The sequence below is a fragment of the Bufo gargarizans genome, chromosome 9 (assembly GCF_014858855.1).
Source record: "Bufo gargarizans isolate SCDJY-AF-19 chromosome 9, ASM1485885v1, whole genome shotgun sequence".
Lineage (NCBI taxonomy): Eukaryota > Metazoa > Chordata > Amphibia > Anura > Bufonidae > Bufo > Bufo gargarizans.
Window position 1 is genome coordinate 149,275,656 of NC_058088.1, and position 25,639 is coordinate 149,301,294.

General features: G+C 43.3%; 1 protein-coding gene across 3 annotated transcripts in view; it reads left to right on the forward strand.

Annotated features, from left to right (window-relative positions):
- Positions 1-25,639, forward strand: part of LOC122919463 (diacylglycerol kinase eta-like) — a 283,154-nt gene that overhangs the window by 96,334 nt on the left and 161,181 nt on the right. Inside the window, exon 1 of one of the 3 annotated variants that reach the window (XM_044268515.1) lies at positions 21,918-22,311. The exons of the other annotated variants lie outside the window; for them this stretch is intronic. Within the exon in view, the coding sequence (XP_044124450.1) occupies positions 22,276-22,311 (36 nt within the window). The 5' untranslated portion in view covers positions 21,918-22,275. Of the gene's footprint in view, positions 1-21,917; positions 22,312-25,639 lie in introns of those variants that run through there. 3 annotated transcript variants of the gene reach the window in all.

Genomic DNA, 25,639 nt, shown 5'->3' on the forward strand with positions numbered 1-25,639 from the left:
AAGTACTGAGAGGACGGACAGGACAGGCTGTGGTGATGTGTTGCTGTGGAAATGTAGGCTGTTAAGTGCCCATTAGCCACAACTCACACCCCTCTCATGTCTCCTCATCTTCTCCATTACCACAGAGATTCACCTGTATTCAGGATCATGATTTATGACAAGTAGAGCAGAGAGGAGGATGAGACAGCACTATGGCTCATTGTGGTGAAGTAACTTGTCCTCCTGCATGATTAGGACATGTTTTGTGTGGACTAATAGGATGGTGGCCATTTTATTTCTCCTAATGATTGCTCCTCAGACAAAACAAGCCATTCTAATTAATGGAAGGTATTTGTGAATATATTTATTATAAAATAATATTTAAGTATTTTCATTTTTTTTTTCTAGAGAACCCCTTTAATAAGTGAGATGCCTTCACAGAAATCCAGTTTTTCATAGCTCTCATTTGCTTACAGTATGTTATGATGGCACACAGCAGCAGGTCATTCTGCTTGATGTGACTGAGTTCTATGAGAGAGAGTTGTGTGCATGCGTGCTAGTAGGTGGATGTATGAAGAAGAAATGAGCTGTCTCCAACAATATCATAGGTGTGATCATGTCTTATCTGCTTCCAGCTCCTGATGATAATGAAAGCAGATAATTATAAAAAAAGGACGTTTTAGCCCACTGTGGCCAGCAGGAAAGCTGCAACATTCCAGAATATTAGTACAAATCACATTTAAAGTGTTTCAGTACAGAATTCTGGTAGATATAATGGGTATATAAAGTTATAGCCAAAGCCTATACTGGTATATTTAATTCACTTACTATCTATACTCATAAGTAGACATTTTGAAATGAACTGCTGTAGCCAGGAACTTTATTCCTGTTTTTAGCTAATAAGCCTTTTGGTGAGTTTGGGTGTTTGTTTTTGTAAACGTGCACGCAGCTCTTTGTGACTTTAAAACTTTACCCTAAAGTCACATTTATGCAGCTACCAAAATAATCTGTTTTATATTGTGATAGCTTAGTACAGATGCATTTTAGTATACTACTGCTGTTATTCCTCATCCCATGTAGTAAGAAAATTTTTATCTTTCAAATATTTTTGGTATTTTTTTTATTAACCACCTTCCTGTTCTTAAGGCCGGTTCAGCATTTGGGTGGAATCCACGTTAGAATTCTGAGATTTTCTATATAGGTGTCTGTTACTAATTAATTAAGGTCATCATTTAATGTTGCATATGATGGGAAGCTGGAAAAATGTGAAATGGTGTGTACAATAATTTGAAAAAAAAAAAACCACAATGATGCCATTGTTTTATGGGTTTTGTTTTTATAGTCGGCCTGTAGAATAGCACTTTTATTTTTTATTTTTTTGTGTTTTCATATTTAAAAAAATAAAAACTTCAACTTATTCTGACCCCCATAACATTTTTTATATTTATATATATGGAGCTATGTGAAGAATTTTTGTGCGCTGATCTGTATTTTTCAATGAATCAATTTTGGGATGTGTATGAATTTTTGATCATTAATTTTTTTCTTAGGAAGTGAATTGTCCAAAAACAGAAAACCGACCATTTAGATATTTTTTTACATTACACTGTTCACTGTACTGGATACATTTTTATATTTTAATAGTTCAAGCATTTTGAGATGCAGCAGTAAAAATTATTATTGTTTTGTTTGTGTAATTTAATTTTTTTTTATATTATTTTTTTTTTTTACATTTATTTTTAGTCCTTTCAAGGGACTAACATGCTTCTACCATGATTTACCATTGCAGTTTATGGGAGAATCAGTGCATTCCTATCAATATGAACTTTGCTATGGCAGACCTCGAAGCCTTCAGGTCTGCCTACAATCTAGTTGCAGGGATGCTGTTCAGTCACTGGGAGCACTGCACTCCTGGTAAGTGATCTCTCTGATGATGTGGTCACAATTGACCATGGCGTATGTACATGTACAACAAATGTCAGGAAGAGGTTAAAGGGGATTTTGATATTTATGGCCTATCCTTAGGATAGACCATCAATATTTGGTCGGCGGAGGTCCCAACACCTGGCAGCCCCCACATACTATGCCCTGAAGCTGTACGCTGTCAGGGCATAGTGTAGCATGGGCAGGGAGCGGTGAGGAAAGCCATAGCTAGCACTGCTACAATATTAAAACTGACACAAAAATAAATTATTGCAATGGGTTCCCTGTTTTGGGATAATCATTTTCATATGTAACATGTATAGGTTTGAGCGAACGGGGCGACTATGGTGACTGTTACTGTTTTTTTACATTTGTTTTTTTTTGTTTTGTTTTTGTTTTAATATGTCCCCCAAGAGGTCATTGAAAGACCTCTGGAGGACACTGCCTTTAATTTTTCACTGTTTCCACTGTAACTGGGGCATCCACAGGAGCCCCAGTTACAGGGAAAAACAGCCCCCTGTGGGGGCATTACACACAGGCAGAGATGATCAAGGTCTCCTTAGACCCTGCAGCTCTGCTCCTGCCCCTGCCCCAGACAGCCCCGGTGGTCATGTGACCACCGGGACTAACAGAGGAAGCTCGTGCAGTGCTGTCCTCCCAGCACAGGAGAAGGCAGAAGTGGTAATAAGCTGCTCCTGTCTTCTTCCCAGGGTCCCTGCTGTGTCTCACAGCTGGAACCCGACCTGCTTCTGCTAGATTACAGGAGCTTTAATCCCAGCACTGCCTGAACGTTTATATGCGGTACGTGCTATCTGCTTGGAGCTTGTGCAGATAGGACGTATATACCCAGGGGGCAGTGGGGAAGAAAAAATGTACGAAGAGTCTCCTTGTCAACACTGTAAATGAGCATTGCTCTTGTTCTGCTGAACACTAGAGACGATTATGTGTACATACAGACACTTCCAGCCGGTCTCTTATCTCACTGCCTTAAAGGGAACCTGTGATTTTGTGTATAGAGCTGAGGACATGGGTTGCTAGATGGCCGCTAGCACATCCGCATTACCCAGGCTTTTATTGTGTTAAAAAACAATTTGCTACATATGCAAATTAACCTGAGACACGTCCTATTCCTGACTCGTCTCACGTACAGGACTCATCTCTGGTTAGTTTGCATATGTATCAAATCAGTTTTTTTAACACAATAAAAGCACACAGAGCTATGGGGAGTGGATATTGTGGATGTGCTAGCGGACATCTAGCAACCCATGTCCTCAGCTCTATACACAATCCCGGTGACATATTCCCTTTAAGGTAGATTTACACTTGTGAATTATCTGGCAGATAATCACCATGCCAGTACGCTTGCCGGGTGCGGAGACGTCATTCCTGCGGATTTTCATTCCCAACTTTCTACCTATCTAAAAATGCTTCTGATCAATCCTTCATCAGGTGATCCTGTCGTTTGTGCAGGCAGCTAAATTATCATTTCTGAGCAGCAGATCATTCTGTCTAAACAGCAATCTGCTGCTCAGAAACAATACAGCTGTATGAGGACGAGTGATCGTAATAACGCTTGTTCTCATCCTGTGGAAATGCAGCACTTCACCTCCACAATGAGTATCCGACTGTGGGGACAGAACACTTCCTTCCGACAATCTGCTTCTGCTCAACGTGTTCAAATGTGCCTTTAGCCCCTGCTCACTATATGTGGCCTAGCTATCTGGATTCTCTGCTGTGTCCCTGCCTATCTGGATTCTCTGCTGTGTCCCTGCCTATCTGGATTCTCTGCTGTGTCCCTGCCTATCTGGATTCTCTGCTGTGTCCCTGCCTATCTGGATTCTCTGCTGTGTCCCTGCCTATCTGGATTCTCTGCTGTGTCCCTGCCTATCTGGATTCTCTGCTGTGTCCCTGCCTATCTGGATTCTCTGCTGTGTCCCTGCCTATCTGGATTCTCTGCTGTGTCCCTGCCTATCTGCTGGTAGCTCTGCGCGTCTCTCTTCCCTTCTCTTCAGCACTAGTAGAAAGCTGAAGGCAGACTCACCTTAGCAATGCTCATTTCAAGGTTTTCTAACAAAACTCTTTACACCCTGTTTTTTAGTAGGAAACACAAGGAAACACATTTCCCAAATAAAAGTATATCACAGAAATGTTTAACATCCCTGTACCTACACAATATTAAAATACACTGAAACAACAGTTACACTTTAGGTTACTATGGGTTGAACTGTTGGACTGTTAGGCTACTTTCACACTTGCGGCAGAGTGATCTGGCAAGCAGTTCCGTCGCCGAAACTGCCTGGCGGATCTGGCAATCTGCATGCAAATGGGCAGCATTTGTAGACGGATCCGGATCCGTCTTACAAATGCATTGCAAGAACGGATCCGTCTCTCCGGATGTCATCCGGAGAAACGGATCTGTTATATATATTTTTTCACATTTTTTAATCCCAGATCCGGCACGAATACATTTCAATGTAAATTAATGCAACTGATCTGGAATTTTGGACGGAGATTTCCTCCGTCCAAAGCGCCGTTCAGTGACTGCACTGAAGACATCCTGATGCATCCTGAACAGATTGCTCTCCATTCAGAATGCATTAGGATAAAACTGATCAGTTCTTTTCTGGTATTGAGCCCCTGTGACGGAACTCAATGCCAGAAAAGAAAAACGCTAGTGTGAAAGTACCCTAATTGGCCTTTTTACTCTGGAAAATGCCAACCTTGTGTTTACTAAAGGACATGTTACCTTATGTATATGTGACGCACTTTAACATAAGCCATCAGAAAGACAGTGTTCTCTTGTGAGATTCTTGGAACTGCCAAACTTGTTACCAGAAAGATCCTGGGTAAGGTCTGACCCCTTACATGTAGCCAACAGGAAAGTCAACCAATTCGCCAGGAACCAAACCCCTCCTTCCTACACCAGCTCTTGAGCCCTTATTAACCTTCCTAACCACCTGGTGCCTCTCTGGTATGGCAAGTGGTACAGATAGCACTTCAGAAATTTCTACATTTGAGGTCCTTGCCCTGAGTTTAATAATTTTGTAAATTAAAATGATACAGGCTGATGACCATATACCTGATTTTCCTGAATGCTCAGGTACTGACAATATTTCTTTTTTCAAAATATTCAAAGTTGGTGTGTTGTGTACAGAAGGTGATTCTTAAAGGGGTTGCACGTTCTGGCTACTGTTGACCAATGTTTATGTATCATGACTCCATCGCACCTGCCAATATAGTCTTTGTCACCTTTTTATGCCATTTTCTACAATAAATAAGGAGACATCACATGGAGGTGATTTGTCTGGTCACATGACCCTCCATCAGCAGCCATCTTATGGGCAGGACCTCTGTGTGTACAGCACAAAAGATTTAGCCAACAAGGGGACATACCTTAGGAAATATGGAAAATGGCGCAGAATGTTAATAAAGGCTAAATGAGTAATTGCCGTCTAATCATCTTACAAGCATATTAATCAGCAGTAGCCAGAAAGTGGCAAACACCTTTAAATGCTCAATTCTAACTGCACTCCAGTAACAACAACTCACTAGGAACCAAGGTTTTGAGTTAACAGTCATCAAGTGAATAGATGGGAAACAATGATAAGAGAAGATATGTTTGTTCATTGAGTTCTATCATTAGTATTAATTAGACAAAGGTCTTTTTGGATTTTATTAAACACAGAAGATTGTTGAGAACATTTCTCAGAAGTGGTTAGAACAGTTTGTCCCCTGTAGATTCTGAATGAAGGAGTTAAACCCCCCTTATAACCACATCCTCTCTAAGAATTAGCACAGTGCTTACAGGCAGACCAAGCTAAATATAGGGCGGTTATATTTAGAAGAAGACAGGGGCACACCCGACGATCCTCTACAGCAAACAGAAATTAGGTCAAGTAGAAAGGTGATACATATTATAGCCAAATATATTCATAAGTCAGATGAGACTTTCCCAAGGTACCCAAACTGAATCAATAAAATTCTATAAAGACTCCTCCTAAATGCATTAGATGCAGTGCAGTCAAAAATGCCCTTTGTACCTTATATATTTTGGGTCTATTTCCTTCCTTTTGTTGCTTCTTATTTTTTCTTAGTGTTGTATGGATGTCACCGTTGTTTGGTGTTGTTTGATCACTCAGACCCTTCCCCTCATGCAGTGTCATTCACAAGCTGGGAGACTAAGCCCCTCTCTCACCAGGGCTGTATTTTAAAATTTTTATTATTTCCATTTTTACAATCAATTAAATCAATTAAGGGGCAAAGTGGCCGAGATCTCCCATAATTCAGGGATGTAATTAAAGGTTCACTAACTTTTCAAAAAACGTTTAATATGTCTCTATGACGGTGGGGACCGAGATCCCCACTGATCCCTAGAGCGAGAGGACAAAAGCATGTGCATCGAGACAGGCCCATAGACTTCTATTGAGAGAACACACTATGCACATACCGTACTTATCTCCCCGTGTTCTAGAGATCATGGGGGTCTCTTCACTCAGACCCCAGCCTATCTAACCTTTTCCACTTTTTTTTTTCTATGGCCACACTCCCACCCCACATGCCACACTTTCCATCAGCTCTGCCAGGGGAGAGAGAAGACAAACAGGTTGACCCACTGGGAAAACAGTAAATCCTTTAGCAGGCCCCTGGGTGGGCCCCTGAACCAAAATTCAGCAAGTGTGCCATAACTATGTGCCAGCATGAGGATGGAGCACACAACAGCATATACAAGATGCTGATGCTACCTGGCATGTGGGCAGGGGGTGGCAGGTAGCACCTCGGGACTGGTAACTATAAGAAGCCTTTTTATCATATGCTCTGGGGTCTTATTATCTTAGACGGTCTGGTGTGTGATTTAATTAGGGGGTCTTTGGTCTGATAATTTAGGTCATCTGGTCAGGGGTCTAAATTAATTTAGGGGTCTGTCATCTAAATTATTTAAGGGTCTAGATCTAAATTAATTTATGGATCTGGTGTAGGGTCTAAAGCAGGCATGCTCAACCTGCGGCCCTCCAGCTGTTGTAAAACTACAACTCCCACAATGCCCTGCTGTAGGCTGATAGCTATAGGCTGTTTGGGCATGCTGGGAGTTGTAGTTTTGCAACAGCTGGAGGGCCGTAGGTTGAGCATGCCTGGTCTAAAGGTTTTCTTTTTTCCAGTTAAACCCCCACTTTAATCTGTATCTGCATCCTCAGACACTATTGTCTTGATATAACAGTATTTGGGGACATTGGGCAGCTCTCTAGGTACATTGATGGGTGCACCTGAGGTGCAACAGGCATGGTATTGGTGGTAGTATCACGAGGCCAGTGTTGCCAGGTCTCCTGTCAGTCTAAACTCTGTGGACTGACCTCTTGACATGCTTCCAATATTGTGTCCTACACACTGTGTAGTGTTAGAGGTGCTCATGGAGGAGGTGTCCTAGACACCAAATACTTTAAGGAAATATCTGGAGCACACACAAAGTGTTTGCAGTTTAAAATTACCTTTAATTATCCAGGCTCAAGTTGATACACAGTGGCATGGTGTTAGTATGGCTGTCACAGTCACACCAGGCACTTCCACAGTTTCCACTCTGAGGTCTATGATACAGCTGAGGAAGGTCGGAACAGTTTATAGGGGGCACAATGCAACCCTTTAGATCAGCTGTTCTGGTGTAGCTCTGTCTCTGGAAGTCAGCACTGGAGTTACAGATCACCGTCAACATTGTAGTAGACCGCGCTCATCACTGTAGCACTGCTCCCATCCACTTCAATGGAAGCAGACCTGCAGTGACAAGCACTGTCCGCTACAAGGTTGATGGTGCTCTGTAACTCCAGTGCTGACTTCCAGTGCTGGAGCTACACAAAAACAGCTGAATGACAGAGGTATGGGTGCCGGATACCCACTAATCAGCTAGTGAAGACCTGTCCTGAGGACAGACCATCAAGTAAATAAAGCTGGACAAACCTTTTAAAGTTATTCTCGACACATAGCAAAGTATCAGTGAAAGTTATTATAAAAAAAAAAAATTTAAGTACTCTTTTTTTGCATTGAAGCGGTACTCAGGTTGTTGCAAGTTATCTCCTATCCACAGGATAGAGTATAACTATTAGATCAGTGGAGGCTAGGACCCCCATCCATCACAAGAACAGGACCCCCTATGGGAATCACTAAAATTACCCACTTCCCGACCGCCCATTGACTATAAACGTCCTTGGGCAGTCGGTTTATCTCTGAATGGACATTCTGGAACGTTCTTTCAGAGATGGCAGCTGCACGCTAATCGTGCGGGTGGCCCACTGTCAGTGACAGCAGGGCATCTCAGGGAGAAGGCAGGGACAGTTCCCAGATGTCCCTGCCTTCTATATCACTGTTTACAGGCCGGGGGAGTGCAGTATAGTGCTGTACAGCCTCTCTGGGGGGGGGGGGGGGTGTATTTCCCCTGTAACTGGGGCTACTATGTCAGCACCAGTTACAGGAGAAATCAATAGTAAAAAAAAAAATATGAAGTTAAATGTCCCCCAGAGGTCTTGTATGACCTTATGGGGGACACAAAGTGTAAGATAAAAAAATAAAATAAAAAATAAAGTGTTTTGGAAAATAAATAAATAAAAGTTTCACATAAAATATTAAGAAAATTCTATGAAAATTGCAACACAAAAAACATGTTTTTTTGTAAAAAATGCTGTTATTGTGTAAAATGTAAAAAATAAATAAAAAATAGACATATTTGGTATTGCCGCGTCCGTAACAATTGGCTCAAAAATATCTACAAAAATGATCTACTCCATCAAGTGAACGGTGTAGAAAAAACAAATAAAAATTATGCCAAAATATTTTTTTTTGTCACCTCATCTCACAAAAAACATATTATCAATTATTTAAAAAGTTGTATGTCCCGGAAAAGACAAGCCCTCAAACAAGACTATAGCCAGAAAATGAAACAAAAAATTATGGCTCTAAGAAAATGGCAACACAAAAACATGTTTTTTTTAAAAAAAAATGTTTTTATTGTGTAAGGGCTCTTTCACACCTGCGTTCTTTTCTTCCGGCATAGAGTTCCGTCGTCGGGGCTCTATGCCGGAAGAATCCTGATCAGTTTTATCCTAATGCATTCTGAATGGAGTGAAACCCGTTCAGGATGCATCAGGATGTCTTCAGTTCAGGACCGGAACGTTTTTTGGCCGGAGAAAATACCGCAGCATGCTGCGCTTTTTGCTCCGGCCAAAAATCCTGAACACTTGCCGCAAGGCCGGATCCGGAATTAATGCCCATTGAAAGGCATTGATCCGGATCCGGCCTTAAGCTAAACGTCGTTTCGGCGCATTGCCGGATCCGACGTTTAGCTTTTTCTGAATGGTTACTATGGCTGCCGGGACGCTAAAGTCCTTGCAGCCATAGTAAAGTGTAGTGGGGAGCGGGGGAGCAGCATACTTACCGTCCGTGCGGCTCCCGGGGCGCTCCAGAGTGACGTCAGGGCGCCCCACGCACATGGATCACGTGATCGCATGGCACGTCATCCATGCGCATGGGGCGCTCTGACGTCATTCTGGAGCGCCCCGGGAGCCGCACGGACTGTAAGTATACTTCTCCCCCGCTCCCCATTACTACTATGGCAACCAGGACTTTAATAGCGTCCTGGCTGCCATAGTAACACTGAACGCATTTTGAAGACGGATCCATCTTCAAATGCTTTCAGTTCACTTGAATTTTTCCGGATCCGGCGTGTAATTCCGGCAAGTGGAGTACACGCCGGATCCGGACAACGCAAGTGTGAAAGAGGCCTAAAACGTAAAAAAAAAAAAAAGACATATTTGGTATTGTTGCGTCCGTTGTGACTGGATCTATAAAAATTTCACATGATCTACCCCATCAAGTGAACGGTGTAAAAAACAAATTAGAAAAATGACACCAAACAGCCTTTTTTGTGACTTTACCTCCCAAAAATGAAATAAAAAACAACTAGAAATCCAAATGTACCCCAAAATGGTGCCAATAAAAACTACAGCTTGTCTCGCACAAAATAAGCCCTCACGCAGCTCATTCAACAAAATAAAAAAAGTTATCACTCTTAAAAACCATGACAGAAAATTCCATGTTAGAACATCCAGATGCCGCTCCTTCCCTTCTGACCCCTGGCGTATCCCCAAATAACAGTTTACGACCACAATTGGGGTGTGACTGTATTCAGGAGAAAGTGGGTAGCAAATTGGGGGGGTATATTCACCTATCTTTTGTAAAAAAGAAAGTTTGGGCCTAAAGCACCATTTTCTTGTAAAAAAAATTTTTCATTTTCACACCTAACTATTAAAAATTCTATGAAACAGCTGTTGAGTGAAGTGCTCGCTACACCCCTTAAAAATTCCTTGGGTGATGTAGTTTACAAAATTTGGTCACTTTTTTTTTTTTTTTACTGTGGGGTTACCTCAGGGCCTCTTCAAATGCAACATGGTGTCCAAAGACCATTCCAGCAAAATCTGCCCTCCAAAAACCATATGGCGCTCCTTGCCTTCTGTGCCCTGTCATGTGCCCATACAGCGGTATACAACCACATATGGGGTGTTTCTGCAAACTTTAAAATCAAGGTAAGAAATATTGAGGCTTGTTTTGTTGTTAACCCTTGATGTGTTCCAGGAAAAACACATAGATTAAATGGAAACATTATAGATTAAAATGGAAAATCTGCAAAAAAAGTGACATTTTGAAATTTCACCTCTATTTTGCTTTAATTCCTGTAGAATACCTAAAAGGTTAGCAACATTTCTAAAACCAGTTTTGAATAGTTTGAGAGATGTCATTTCTAAAATGGGGTAGAAAAAAAGTTGAATTTGGACATTTTCTTGAAAATGTTAAAAATTGCTTCTAAAATTCTAAACCTTCTAACTTCCTAAAAAAATAAAAAAATAATTACATTACTAAAATAATGCCAACATAAAGTAGACATGTGGGGAATGTTAATAAAAAAAATTTTTATGAGGCATCACTGTCTTAAAGGCAGAGAGATTCAAATTTAGAATTTTTTCACATTTTCATAAACTTTTGGATTTTTTATAAATAAAAGGTAAAACATATTGAGTAAAAAAGTGTTCCAAAGTTATTACCACATAAAGTGATACAGTGATACAGATTTGCTAAATTAGGCCTCGTCAGGAAGGGGGTAAATGGCCGGTCTGGAAGTGGTTAATGCAGCGAAGGGTTAAAGGGGTTGTCCGAGTTATGAAAAAAAAAATATAGCACAGAAAATCTGATGGGCAGCAATATATAACTAAGCTAAGCAAGTTTTATGCAAAGAAAATATATATATATATATATATATATATATTTCCTAATTTCCTTGGTTCTTTTCTGGCCCTTTGTTTACTTGCAATAAAAACAATCTCTGCCCCTCCCCCTGCACTGCTAAGGGAGTGGCTACAAGAGCTGCCCCGAGTGACATGTCTGCCTGCTAGGAGAATCAGCAGCATGTTGTATGTGTAGGACTACAAGTCCCAGCTTTATAATGACACTGCTAATGGGGTGGATACAAGAGCTGCCGTGAGTGCTGGGAGAATCAACAGCAACTTGTAAGTGTAGAACTACAAGTCCCACCTGTATAATGACACTGCTAATACACACAGGATCTTCCCCCTACCTTCTTGTGCAATGCTCTCTCTAGTCTGTCAGCTCCTGTGCCCAGAATTGTCACTGCCTGCAGCTACCCAGTATGTGCAGCTGAAGGGGTTAAGAATCCTAGGAGAGAGCAGACAGTGAAGGGGGCGTGGCCAGCACAGTGATGTCTCGTTTACAGGCTTGTAAACAAACTTTATCAGAGCAGGGAGAGAAGCTGACATCACAGGTCATGTGACCCTCAGTCAAATCTGATAAACCAGGTACTGCAGATAAAGTGATTTAATTGTAAAGTTGTTACATTTGCCTAGTTAGGAACATAGAAAGAACAAAAAAATAACTCGGACAACCCCTTTAATCATGTCCAACCTGCTGTTCTGTTCATTTTTCAGAGGGACTGAGGTCACCATTCTCATGATCATTGTTGGTCCTACTGCCGGGACCCCCACCAATCTAATTGTTATCTCCTGTCCTGTGGCTAGGGGTTAACTTGCTACAACAGAATACCTCTTTAAGGTCATAGGAACATTTCAATTTTTTTAACCTACAGATAATAATAGTCCACAGTTGCCTGCTTCTTTGTTTGCTTCACTCTGTGAATACTACTTGTTAAATTCATTGCACAGGCTCTAGCGATTAATCCCTTGAAAGGGTACTCCAGGAATACAGATTTTTCAGCAAATGCCCCAGCTTGCCTCTGTAAACAGAAGATTCATACTTACCTGCTCCCTACTGCTTTAGGTCACTGATGTGTCCATGTTCCGATACCCGGCTTCTTTTCTTCTGCCACTGCACATGCTCCAGTGCAGCCAATGACTAGCTTCAGAGGGGATGTGTCACTTTGGGCCAGGTAAGTATGAATCTTCTATTTATGGAGGCAGGCTGTGGACATTAGATAAAAATGTCTTTATTCCCATAGAACCCCTTTAAGAACTGGACCAATTTTTATTTTAACACTGTAATTTTTTCCTTCATGCCTTCAAAGAGCTTAAACTTTTTCAATTCTTTGTTCACATAGCCGTCATGTGGGAGAGGTAGCGTTTTAATTGCACAACTTAATTTACCATATCGTATTGGAAAAAGGGAGAAATTCGTTTTGGGGCAAAATTTTAAAATAAACATAATTTTTTTCAACATTTTTGATTTTTGCAATACAGATGCCAGGGATGCTTTCCAATAAATCTGCATTATTACACAAATCTGGTTAAAAATATAGAATGTTTATTGTATCTCATATTAATACAATACAAATATAAATTAATACAATACAAATAAAGAATAAAAAATAGAATATGGTATAGACAATATCAAATATAATAAATTAAAACATTCTATATTTGGTTGCATATATGTAGATAACTCACTAGTGGGCAGGGGCGTAGCTAGAAATGACTGGGCCCCATAGCAAAAAAAATTATGGGCCCCCCCTCCCGGATCTCCCACCCCCACATACCTATCGGACCTCCCACCCCTTCCAGAGCTCCCACCCAAACACCCCTCCAGGACCTCCCACCCGAACATCCCCCTAAGTGTCGTCCACAGAACCCCCCCCTAAGTGTCGTCCAATAGATCCCCCCTTCAGTGTCGTCCACAGACCCCCCCTTCAGTGTCCTCCACAGATCCCCCTTCAGTGTCCTCCACAGATCCCCCCTTCAGTGTCCTCCACAGATCCCCCCTTCAGTGTCCTCCACAGATCCCCCCCCCTTCAGTGTCCTCCACAGATCCCCCCCCTTCAGTGTCCTCCACAGATCCCCCCTTCAGTGTCCTCCACAGATCCCCCCTTCAGTGTCCTCCACAGATCCCCCCTTCCTTCAGTGTCCTCCACAGATCCCCCCCTTCAGTGTCCTCCACAGATCCCCCCCTTCAGTGTCCTCCACAGATCCCCCCCCTTCAGTGTCCTCCACAGATCCCCCCCCCTTCAGTGTCCTCCACAGATCCCCCCCTTCAGTGTCCTCCACAGATCCCCCCCTTCAGTGTCCTCCACAGATCCCCCCCTTCAGTGTCCTCCACAGATCCCCCCCTTCAGTGTCCTCCACAGATCCCCCCCTTCAGTGTCCTCCACAGATCCCCCCTTCAGTGTCCTCCACAGATCCCCCCTTCAGTGTCCTCCACAGATCCCCCCTTCAGTGTCCTCCACAGATCCCCCCCCTTCAGTGTCCTCCACAGATCCCCCCCCTTCAGTGTCCTCCACAGATCCCCCCCCTTCAGTGTCCTCCACAGATCCCCCCCTTCAGTGTCGTCCACAGACCCCCCCTTCAGTGTCCTCCACAGATCCCCCTTCAGTGTCCTCCACAGATCCCCCCTTCAGTGTCCTCCACAGATCCCCCCCTTCAGTGTCCTCCACAGATCCCCCCCCCTTCAGTGTCCTCCACAGATCCCCCCCCTTCAGTGTCCTCCACAGATCCCCCCTTCAGTGTCCTCCACAGATCCCCCCCTTCAGTGTCCTCCACAGATCCCCCCCTTCAGTGTCCTCCACAGATCCCCCCCTTCAGTGTCCTCCACAGATCCCCCCCTTCAGTGTCCTCCACAGATCCCCCCCTTCAGTGTCCTCCACAGATCCCCCCCTTCAGTGTCCTCCACAGATCCCCCCCTTCAGTGTCCTCCACAGATCCCCCCCTTCAGTGTCCTCCACAGATCCCCCCCCTTCAGTGTCCTCCACAGATCCCCCCCCTTCAGTGTCCTCCACAGATCCCCCCCTTCAGTGTCCTCCACAGATCCCCCCTTCAGTGTCCTCCACAGATCCCCCCTTCAGTGTCCTCCACAGATCCCCCCTTCAGTGTCCTCCACAGATCCCCCCCTTCAGTGTCCTCCACAGATCCCCCCCCTTCAGTGTCCTCCACAGATCCCCCCCCTTCAGTGTCCTCCACAGATCCCCCCCTTCAGTGTCCTCCACAGATCCCCCCCCTTCAGTGTCCTCCACAGATCCCCCCCAGTGTCCTCCACAGATCCCCCCCCTTCAGTGTCCTCCACAGATCCCCCCCCCTTCAGTGTCCTCCACAGATTCCCCCCCCACCACCACCACCACCACCACCAAGAGCCGCTTCCTACCTAATTTATTAACTGCACTTACTTGCCTCTGTGGAAATTGAAGAGAAGCGCCGTAATCTCGCACAGGCGCACTGGCAGAGGCCAGGAAGACGGTGCATGCGCACTTAGATGCCTCTGCCGACTGCCAGTGCGCCTGTGCGAGATTACGGCGCTTCTCTTCAATTTCCACAGAGGCAAGTGCAGTGCGGTCTACGGCGCTGGTGCCAGCCTGGCTCCGCCTCCGCTACGCCCCCGTTCCGGCCCCCTCCACCGCGTCCGCCTACCTCATGTTCTGGCAGTGCTAGTGTGCTACAGTCCACTCACTGTCCTCTCCTGTCTCCTCCTTCCTTAGCTTCCGCCTTCCCCCCAGCCAGCCCCGAGCCGCGGACCGCCCGCGCCCCGCCCACTACACTGGGCGGGCGGTCGGGCCTGGCTGCTGGCTGCCGCAGCCTGTGTCAGACTCAGTATATTAATAAAAAATAAAAATAAATGATGCGGTCCGGACGGGCCCCCAGTGGCGTAGGGCCCCATAGCCACTGCTATGGTTGCTATGGCGATCCCTACGCCACTGCTAGTGGGCCCTTGTTTTTAGAGAACTTGTAATACAATCATAAAATATCAGGGTAAATAATAGTTGTTAATCTAAAGTCTATTGATATAAGTACACTGTTGGCAAATCATTTATTTGTAATTTAGGTGTTAGTATCCTGCTGACTGCATCCAAATGCTGCCCAAAATGTGATGTTACCACTTGTGAATAGTGCACGTGTGGATTAGATAATAATGTTCACTGCATTCATATATTTCTAGCCATTAATTCCACTGATCTGTGAATGTTCCTAGTTGAATTATGAATTTGGCAGCATAGCATTCTGTGATACAACCTCAAAACAATTAGTAAAAGTGCAGTTGCACCAATAATATATCAAAAAGTGGCAACATAGTAGCGCCTCTCATCTACTCCTGAGTGCTCTGTTTGCCGGGAATCCGATTAGGTCTAGATAGTTCAATGGATGATGACAGTGTGTGGGCAGCGCTGATCCTTCCACCTCCAAAGCAATGAGAGTAACTAGCTGTGGCATATATACTTTTCTTACATGTATATTATACCAGATGCGTTTCAGAGCATTCTCCTATACTATTTGTAAACATTTTTTTTTTATTGTAATTATTGGTCCCCTTAGGGGAATTGAATATGCAATCTTCTGATCATTTGGACCAGCTTACTGTGGCAGGCCTAGGAGCCTTCAAAACCTCCCAGGCTGCCAAAATAACTGATCGGAAATCCTTGATTTTGCATACGGGGCTTGAATCAGGAGACAGAGGGAGACCTAAGGCCTCTTTCACACGAACGTGTGCGCTCCGTGGCTATATTGAGGACCGCATTTGCGGATCTGCAATACACGGGCGCCGTTCCGTGGGCATTCCGCATCACGGATGTGAACCCATTCACTTGAATGGGTCCGCAAATCCGGAGATGCGGAACAGAAGCACTGAACGGAACCTAACGGAGGCACTACGGAGTGTTTCCGTGGGGTTTCGTCCCATACTTCCTTTCCGCAAAAAGATAGAACATGTCCTATCTTTTTGCGGAACGGGCGGATCGTGGACCCATTAAAGTGAATAGGTCCGCGATCAGCTGCGGCTGCCCTACGGTTGGTGTTCGTGCATTCTGCGTCCTCTGAATCTCCTGCTTTCTTCACAGTTAGATTGCCGTAATCTCGCGATGCGCAAGCTCGCGCATGCGCAGTGCCGGTATAGTGTTCCTTCCCTGTGCTGGTATCAGCCTCAGGGAAGGAACTGCACATGAGCGAGCTCGCGCATCGTGAGATTACGGCAATCTAACTGTGAAGAAAGAAGGAGATTCGGAGGACGCAGGCGGTGCTCCTTCACACGGGGGCGTGGTTGGGCTCCAAGAAGGTTAGTGCAGCCCCTTGGGCTCCTTACCAGGCTCATTTACATATCTATACAATCATTTTTTAAACACAATAAAAGGACACAGCTTTATGGGACAGGTATATTGCGGACATGCTAGCGGTCAGCGATCTAGCTAGGCATGTCCGCATCTCAATAGGTTAAAACGAGGTGACAGAATCCCTTTAAGTACTCACAGGTACAGTGTGACACATCTGTGACACAGAAATGGCCATGTATGAAACAGAAAAGACAATGTAAAAGTTTGATCAGTACTTTCAATAAATCAGTAGATCAAAAGGCTTCAGAATAAGACCTCATGCACACGACCGTATGTGTTTTGCGGTCTGCAAATTGCAGATATGCAAAAAATAAAATGGATGACGTTCCGTATGGCATCCGTTCTTTTTGCGGATCCGTTTTTTTTGCGGATCCATTATAATAATGCCTATCCTTGTACGCAAACTAGAAAAAAATAGGACATGCAATATTTTTTTTGCGGAGGAACGGACATAATGATGCGGACAGCAAACTGGTGTGCTGTCCACATTTTTTGCGGACCCATTGAAATGAATGGGTCCATATCCTATCCGCAAAAAAAACGGAACGGACACGGAAACAAAATACTGTCGTGTGCATGAGGCTTAAACCTGTAAAGCTTCTACCTGTCTCCTGAGCCATCACATTATCAATATGCTACATGCGCTATATGCGCTCTTTTTATCCTGGTGTCTACATAGATTGTGTATCTACCAACAGACCTTATGGTTTAGAGCATCTGTTCATCTCATACTTGCTGAAAGTTTCTTTCCCCTGATGAACCACGTGGATATCACCACCTGGGGAAACGCGTCGTGAAGACAAGATATTAGCAGGGACATTCAGGGCTTGTCAGGGTTTAGCCACCGATAAGTGGGGTCGCCCCTGTCGGAGCGGGTGCTCCGCTCTCAGGCAGGGATACCCTAATATCATTAGATCCATAAAAAGGATTTGGACCTGACATATATCAATAACTAAGGTTCAAGGGGTTTTTCCGGTAATAATTATATTTTATGTAATGACCCCAAGCCTGCCTTCTGAAAAATAAGATTAAGGCCACATGCACAGGACGGTTGTTCTGGTCCGCATCCAACCCGCAGTTTTTGCGGCTCAGGTGCGGACCCATTCACTTCAATGGGGCCTCAAAAGATGCAGACAGCACTCAGTTCAGTTTGCTGTCCACATCCGTTGCTCCGTTCCGTGGCCCCGCAAAAAAAATATAACATGGGGGAGGGGGGGGGGGGTATGGTAGGGGATTTGTTGGGGGAAGATCCAATTTGTCCGGCTTTTTGTTTGTATGCAATGTATTAATGCAGAATGTGAAGCTATAATGGAGCATCTTTTGAAATGCCGGGGGCCGGCAGGACTTACCGGCATTGGATATTGGTTAATTCTTGATTAATCTAAATTATGGACTAATATTCTGGTGAGGGTTCGGGGCTCAGGACCTTGGGGGGTCCGGGCATCGGGTGTGACCCGGGATGCGGCTTTTTCTCTTGGACGTGAGTTTCTACCACGGGCAGTGAGCTGACTCGGGTGTGGTTTGGGTCCCGTCATTTGTCCCTTCTTAATGAACTGGAGCTTATGCTGGGCACGGTTCTCTTAATGAGACAGTGCTGGCTGGTTACGTTTTTTTCTTGTCTTCTCAAGTGCTGGAGATTGTTGAGTGACACTTTGATTTGTGTCCTCTCTTCACGAGATACCGCGGTGAACCCATGCGAGTTATGCTTAAACAGGCTATTATCATTTAATCCAACTTTATGGGGATGAGGCAGGAAATCCTGGGAGTGGGTTTTATACCACTGGGATAGAAGACTGCTGGACCCCCTTTTGTTCTTCTCCGGTTCTATGGAAGGGTGCGATTAAAGATCGCTATGAGCCTGCCCCAGATGGGATAGGTGTGTATCAGAGGACTCGCCCCACGGGTCTTGGTCCTGTCCGTGGCGCTTGCTTACGTCTGAGAGAGGCCGTGGCAGGTGCGTGTTCGCTGCTTGGCGGGCCCCCCGGGCCTCGGGCCTATGCTCCCTCCCAGTATAGAGATAATTATAATAAATAAGATGTCTCCTTCTATCTGTAATTCTAAACCCTTCAATGCCGGGTGGGTCCTGCTTCCCCCTCAGGCAGAGAGACCTCTATCTGAGTTTGGTCAATATCTACTTAATTATGGGTATTTGCATGAAATCATATTTAACTATGCTTTATGGACTAGAACTGACGGACACTTGGATCTTATTGCATTGTAAATGGTATATTGTCATGTATCTTTTTGTATGATAACTAAAAAAAATAAAATAAAAGTTTATATAAAAAAAAAAAAAAAAAAAATATAACATGTCCTATTCTTGTCCGTTTTGCGGACAAAAATAGGCATTTCTCCAATGGGCCGCCTGTTCCGTTCCGCAAATTGCGGAAGGTACACGGGTGGTTTCCGTGTTTTGCGGACCACAAAAGACGGAACGGTCGTGTGCATGAAGCCTTACACTTACCTGTTCTCCACTGCTTCAGTCCTCTGTGTTGCCTCTTCTGTCTCCATCTTTCGCAACAGCTAGTGACTGTTTTAGAAGTGATATGGCATTACCGCTGAAGCCAGTCAATGGCTGCAGAGGTGCATGTGACGATGCCCATGGCCAGACAGATGTAAACAGTGCGGGGACTGGAAAATTGTGGCAGACTAGGAACAGAGCGGTATGGAGCAGGAAAGTATGAATTTTTCTTTTTCAGGAGGCAGACTGCAAGCATAGTTGCAATTTACTCCAAAATAAAGACAAACCGTTCTCAATGGGATGAATTGCAGAAGTCCAGAAAAATGTCTTCCACCATGATCACTACCTTATGTCATATACCTAAAAAAATATGCTATAAATTATATCACAGTACAGAGATAATGAACATAATGATGTCAACGTACTGAAACAATGAAAAAAGTGATGTCACAGTACAGGATAATAAAAGCAGTAATGCCATAGTTTACAGATAATAAACACAGTGATGTCATAGTTTCAGAAATCATAAACACAGTGATGTCATAGTACAGACATAATGAACAATGATATAAACAGTACAGAGATTATAAACATAATCATGTCACAGTACATAATAATAAACACAGTGATGTCACAGTACAGGAATAATAAACACAGTGATGTCACAGTACAGGGATAATAAACACAGTGATGTTATAGTACAGAGATAAAGAACAGTGATATAAACAGTACGGAGATTATAAACATAATGATATCACAGTACATAATAATAAACACAGTGATGTCATAGTACAGGGATAATAAACACAGTGATGTCATAGTACAGAGATAATAAACACAGTGATGTCATAGTACAGAGATAATAAACACAGTGATGTCACAGTACAGGGATAATAAACACAGTGATGTCATAGTACAGGGATAATAAACACCGTGAAGTCACAGTACAGGGATAATAAACACAGTGATGTCACAGTACAGGGATAATAAACACAGTGATGTCATAGTACAGGGATAATAAACACCGTGAAGTCACAGTACAGGGATAATAAACACAGTGATGTCACAGTACAGGGGTAATAAACACAGTGATGTCACAGTACAGGGATAATAAACACAGTGATGTCATAGTACAGGGATAATAAACACAGTGATGTCATAGTACAGGGATAATAAACACAGTGATGTCATAGTACAGGGATAATAAACACAGTGATGTCACAGTACAGGGGTAATAAACACAGTGATGTCACAGTACAGGGATAATAAACACAGTGATGTCATAGTACAGTGATAAAGAACATTGATAAAAACAGTACGGAGATGATAAACATAATGATATCACAGTACAGAGTCAATGAATATATGGATGTCACAGTATAGAAATAATAAACACATGATGTCACAGTACAGGGATAATGTAATACGTTACAAAGCAGGAATTATACAGTGATGTGGGTGAAATGTACACAGTGATGTCATCCTGCATATAGAGTAACTATGGGAATCGATATAGAATTTAGAATGGAGATACATTCTCTTTTCTATGCCACTTTACATACATCGCACCACTATCTCTTTATGCTGTCACGAGGGTGTCACAACCTATCGCTGACCCTTTTGTGCCTGGGGTCAGAAGGTCGCAGCGGGTGGCTACTCACTCGGTTTCAAGAGATCGCTCCATGACCTAGTGGTGGGAATGGATTCTGGTCCAGGTTTTTCTGCTTCGGTCTGCGATCCTTTTTGTCCCATTTAGCTTTTCCTCTCAGATGTTCTCTGTCCACCACTCCCAGCTACTATATATTCTCCCTTTCTGCTTTCCTTGTTGCCAGATATAGACCTTCTTTCCAGATCTTCTATTCTGACCTCTGGTGGAGCTGTTGGAACTGGAGCTGTTGGATCTCTGGTTCACTCCTGTTGTTGTCTCCCTTTGGGGATTGTTTGTGGTGTTTGTGTTATTTGTCCTTTCCCTGTTGTTACCCTAGATGTCAGTGGTGAGGACTAGTGCTCCCACCGCCCTACTCAATACCTAGGGCTTATTACAGGGTAAGCCAGGGACAAGGCACGTGATCGGCGTACGGGTTAGCACCCCGTCTAGGGACATCAGGGCAGTCAGTCTAGGGACATCAGGGCAGCCAGTCTAGGGACATCAGGGCAGCCAGGTGCCAGTGTCAGGTGAGTTAGGGGTCACCACTTCTCCCTCTCCCTAGTGAAAGGGTACCCCCCTTCCCTCCCCTGTGTGCCACACGTCTGTTACCTGCCATATCAGAGGTGATACATGCATGCTCATACAGAGAAGGCTGTCCATCACCAATTATGACTGCCTATATGACTCCTAAGGATAGAAATAGCAGGGATAAAACTATGTCATCATCTGCTCAGCTCCTCCTGCTCGGTACCATGTTGCCCACAGATAAAGCTGCTTATACAATGGGTCAGTCTTAAAGTCTTAAACGTTTTGTGTCATATCTCCTGTTCATTTCCTTATCCCAGTTGCAATAGAAGTAATTCATTTGCCTTTTCTGGAGTTACTGCTGTCTTCATGCGAGAATATTTTGTGTATATGGCACAAGTACATCTATTTTAATTACCGTATATTTATTAAGATTTCCATTTCCAAGGCAAGTTATAATTCAAAAGTGAATAAATGTTGCCACAACAAAACAAGAAAATGTCAATTACTGGCAAAATAAACATAATTATTAAATGTCTTACTTCGAATACAGTAATATATGGCAATTTGTAAGTTTTAGTCTGAAAAGTTAGAATCTAATTGAGTGACTGATCCTCTAAGACATTGGCTGAATTCTCATGACAGTAGTCTTCAGTCTTGTCTATCTGGTCTAACTGGCAATTTAATCTTTCACCTCAGACATCTATTTTTAGATCTGCCACACCTCTGCCTTCCCTTTATACAACTTCCTTATTTACCTGCTCGGTGAGTTCAGTAAGACGGCAGATCAGACATTTCTTGCCATACTATCATTACAGAAGAAAGAAAGCAAAGATTTGTATCTTGCAATGTTCATGGCGACTCGTCAGGTTCCAGTTATCATGAGAACAAGGCATGAGTAATCAGTGGACTGTGATCCCACCAACCGTACTGTACTGTAAAAGCAGTAGTATGAGACAGCGATGGATGGAAGAGTGTTAATGGCTTTTGTGGTCTCAGGAAAACAGAATCTCACTGTTCAAGGTGCGGAATCCACTATGAACTAAATGACCAATTCAATTTTAATTCTTGGGGAACTAAGGACGACCTGTATTCTGGAGGCCAACATCTCTGAAGATGTATGTACAGTGACGTCTAACAGTGGTGGACATCATGTTAGAGAAGAACCTGGACTATCCTTTCATTAAGGTCTGATATTTAATAACTATTATAGATGCCATCCACACTGCAAGTAATGTTTATTACATTTGCACTGTAATTCAATATTTCTGTAGAAGATTGTAGTAACATTTTTACAGAAAATTTTTTTGATTAGATGTAATTGCCAGTAGATTACATATATAGTGTGGAAAGAACGTTCAAACAATATTAAAAGGGTTGTCTCATTAAGACAGCTATTTTTTATATTGAATCCGACTCAACAATCATCTGCTTTTACATGATGAACTATTTGAAAATTTCAAGTGAATGTTGTCCTTGTAAACATTGACAGGTCAGGTCCACCAGAGTAAGAACAGCAGCTCTCCACTGTGACCAAATGGATGGAGGTACATAGGGCCCACCAGAGGATCTAATTCTAAGGGCCAACCATATATATTCAAATGAAAAATTCTTTATAGTATATAATATACTGTATATAGTAGATGGTGCAATATTCATTTTTTGGGATATGGGGGCCTATTAGTGATGTATCCCACCATGAGTCCAGTTAATGAAGTATGCAATAGACTCTGGTCAGAAGTATACTGGGGATTCTCCTGATGTATTGCTCACATTTTTGTCATATGTTTAACGTTAAATTACGTTAAAAATGTATATGTTAACTTATACATTTTTTGCAGCACTCTGCAGGATGGAAAAGCATAGTATACTGCACTTTTCCATCCTACAACGTCCAGCAAAAAACATATACTGTATATTAATTTAGACTTCTTTTCTTCTTCAGTGGAACTCTATGGTGACAGGTTCTACTGTATCTCATCTGTCAGAGGCACCTGTTAACATATACTTTTTTAATACGTTAAATGTATGACAAAAATATGATGTTAACCCAGCCTAACACATGCTCTTAATTGAATCTATGCAAATAAAAATGTTAAACTTACTGTTAAACTTCATATCATAATACACACTTTAGCTGCTGCAGAACCTCATAGTACACACCTCAGCTGCTCTAGAATCTCATAATACACCTCAGCTGCTGCGGAACATCACAATACACACCTCAATAATACACGTTGGAATACAACAACAGAAGAGGATTTAACTCGCACTTTGCTGTAACTGCTGATGCATGGACACGCAGAGCAAACACTGGGAGGATATAAGGAGCACCCAGTGCAAGTACTAACATTTTATAAATGAGAGGACCTTTCATGTTTTTTTTTTTTTTGTTTAGATAAATACTTTCCTTGTTTCCTTGTGGGGTACCCCCCCCCCCCCCCCCCCGCTGATGATGCTGACACCCTACCTGTTTTTTTTTGTTTTTTTTTCAAATATTGCTCCTACGCTCTGCTGTGTCCCTCTACAGCTCTGCAGTTTTCCCGCTTAGTATGTTAATACTGAGCATCGGTACAAGGAGGAGGAGACGCCAGGGTTTCTCAATGGGCGTCTCCTTCTCCCTTGCTGTGCCGCGATCCAGTCGCAGCGGAGAGTGTCCCAGCCAGGGAGAAGGTGAGCTTTATTTTCTCTCCGGCTGTGACGCTCTCCACTGTGATCATAAATCAGACGCATCTTCCACCAGCACATCCAGCTCAAAAGGGAGTAGAAGAGTCTGTCTTTGTAAATGACAATGTTCGTTGGGTCTTAGTAACAAATGTATTGCCAAAAGGGGTTTCACTTACGGATGAACGAACCATTTGAGGTTTGGTTCAGGTTTGCCAAATTTTTCAGGCCCGAATCCGTTTGAGCTGAACCAAATTGACTCCAATTGTCCTGAAAATTGGCATACAACACCCTCTAGACTCCTAGGGCTCCGAATTTTCTCTTTTTCATTCATAATTTATGTATTTTTGCTTTATGCCTCCCTCTCCCCAAGCTCTTGAACAGTTATAATAAATGATGCCTGACTGACACTGACTTACATAACCATCGGTAAACCAACCTTTGGTGGCGTTAACAGTGTGTTTAAAAGCACACCGCACCATCGCATGTGTTATGCTTTTTCATTTTTCAAAGATTCAAAAAATGGTCCCTTATCGAGGACAGGTGGTATTTAAAGACCAATGTGTTATGGGATTTTAAAAAAGTGGCTTTTTTGGGGACCAAGGATCCAGAAATTATGCTTTGACAAGGTCAGAATGTCTGCCTATACAACATACACAAGTGTTAATTGTGAGAAGAAAAAGCACATTGTAAACAAGCCTAGAAAAATTCTCCCTTATAACCCCTTCAAGAAAAAGCCAGTTTATACCAAATGCCAGAGCCCCATTTTTCAAATCTGACATGTCACTTTATCTGGTAATAACTCTGGAACACGTTTACTGACCCAAGCGATTCTAAGATTGTTTTTGCATGACACATCATACTTCATGTTAGTGGTGAATTTTAGTTGATATGCTTTATATTTATTTATGTATAAATAAATCCAAAATTTGCAGAAAATATGCATGAATGGGTTAATTGGGCGCAGCTGTGTAGTGTGGAAGCTGAAAGGGTAGGGTAATAAGAGGCCCGTGGCTGCTATAGTAGCAGAAGCAGCATAGCATGGAACATACAAGCTGGTAGATCGGTTGTCTATGGGTGGTGGTGGTAGTAGTAGTGGTAGATACGGAGCATTAATAGTCGTGGCAGTAGGGGTTTTGCAGTGAGGAGAAACAGCTGAGGTGGTGCAGCAGTTCTGCGGAACATTATGGTAGGCAGACAGCAGCACTGGCATGAAGATGGCAGCGGCATAATGGGAGCAGCAGCAGCCATACGGAACATTTTTGTAGGCAGGCAGCAGCAGTGGGATTATAGCAGCCATACAGAACAAGATAGGCAGGCAACATGATGGTAGGCAAGATGGGGAACTGTCAGCAAGGCCAGATCTATTCCAGGCTTGGTTTATTTTGACAAAAGTGATGTTTTGGATGCTGGTGGAGGACAACTTGGTCTGTTTTGGTGTCATCACGCCCCATGCGGCCTTAAAAACCTTCTCCGAGATGACATTGGAAGCTGGGCAAGAAAGAAGAAAGAGAGTGTCTGTGGAGGAAGCGGGTAAGTTCTTGCTGTGGGAGCCATCCCGATGAAATCATGGGTGAGGACGTTTAGGGTGTTCAGAGAGAAATGGTCATGTTGCTGGGGTGCTTCCTTACTGCTGCTGCAAAAAACATTGACCCAGTGGGCCGTGAAAAACATATACTGTCTCTGCCTGTAACAGCTGCTCCAGGTATCCACTGTGGAGTGCAAGGTCCCCATTCTCCACCACGTGAGAGTACAAGGCACTACTACAATGGTACAGCAGCGACTACACCACCAACAACTGGCCAGGTTGGGGTTTAGCTTGTAGACAAGCTAATTGCCGGTAGAGAATAGG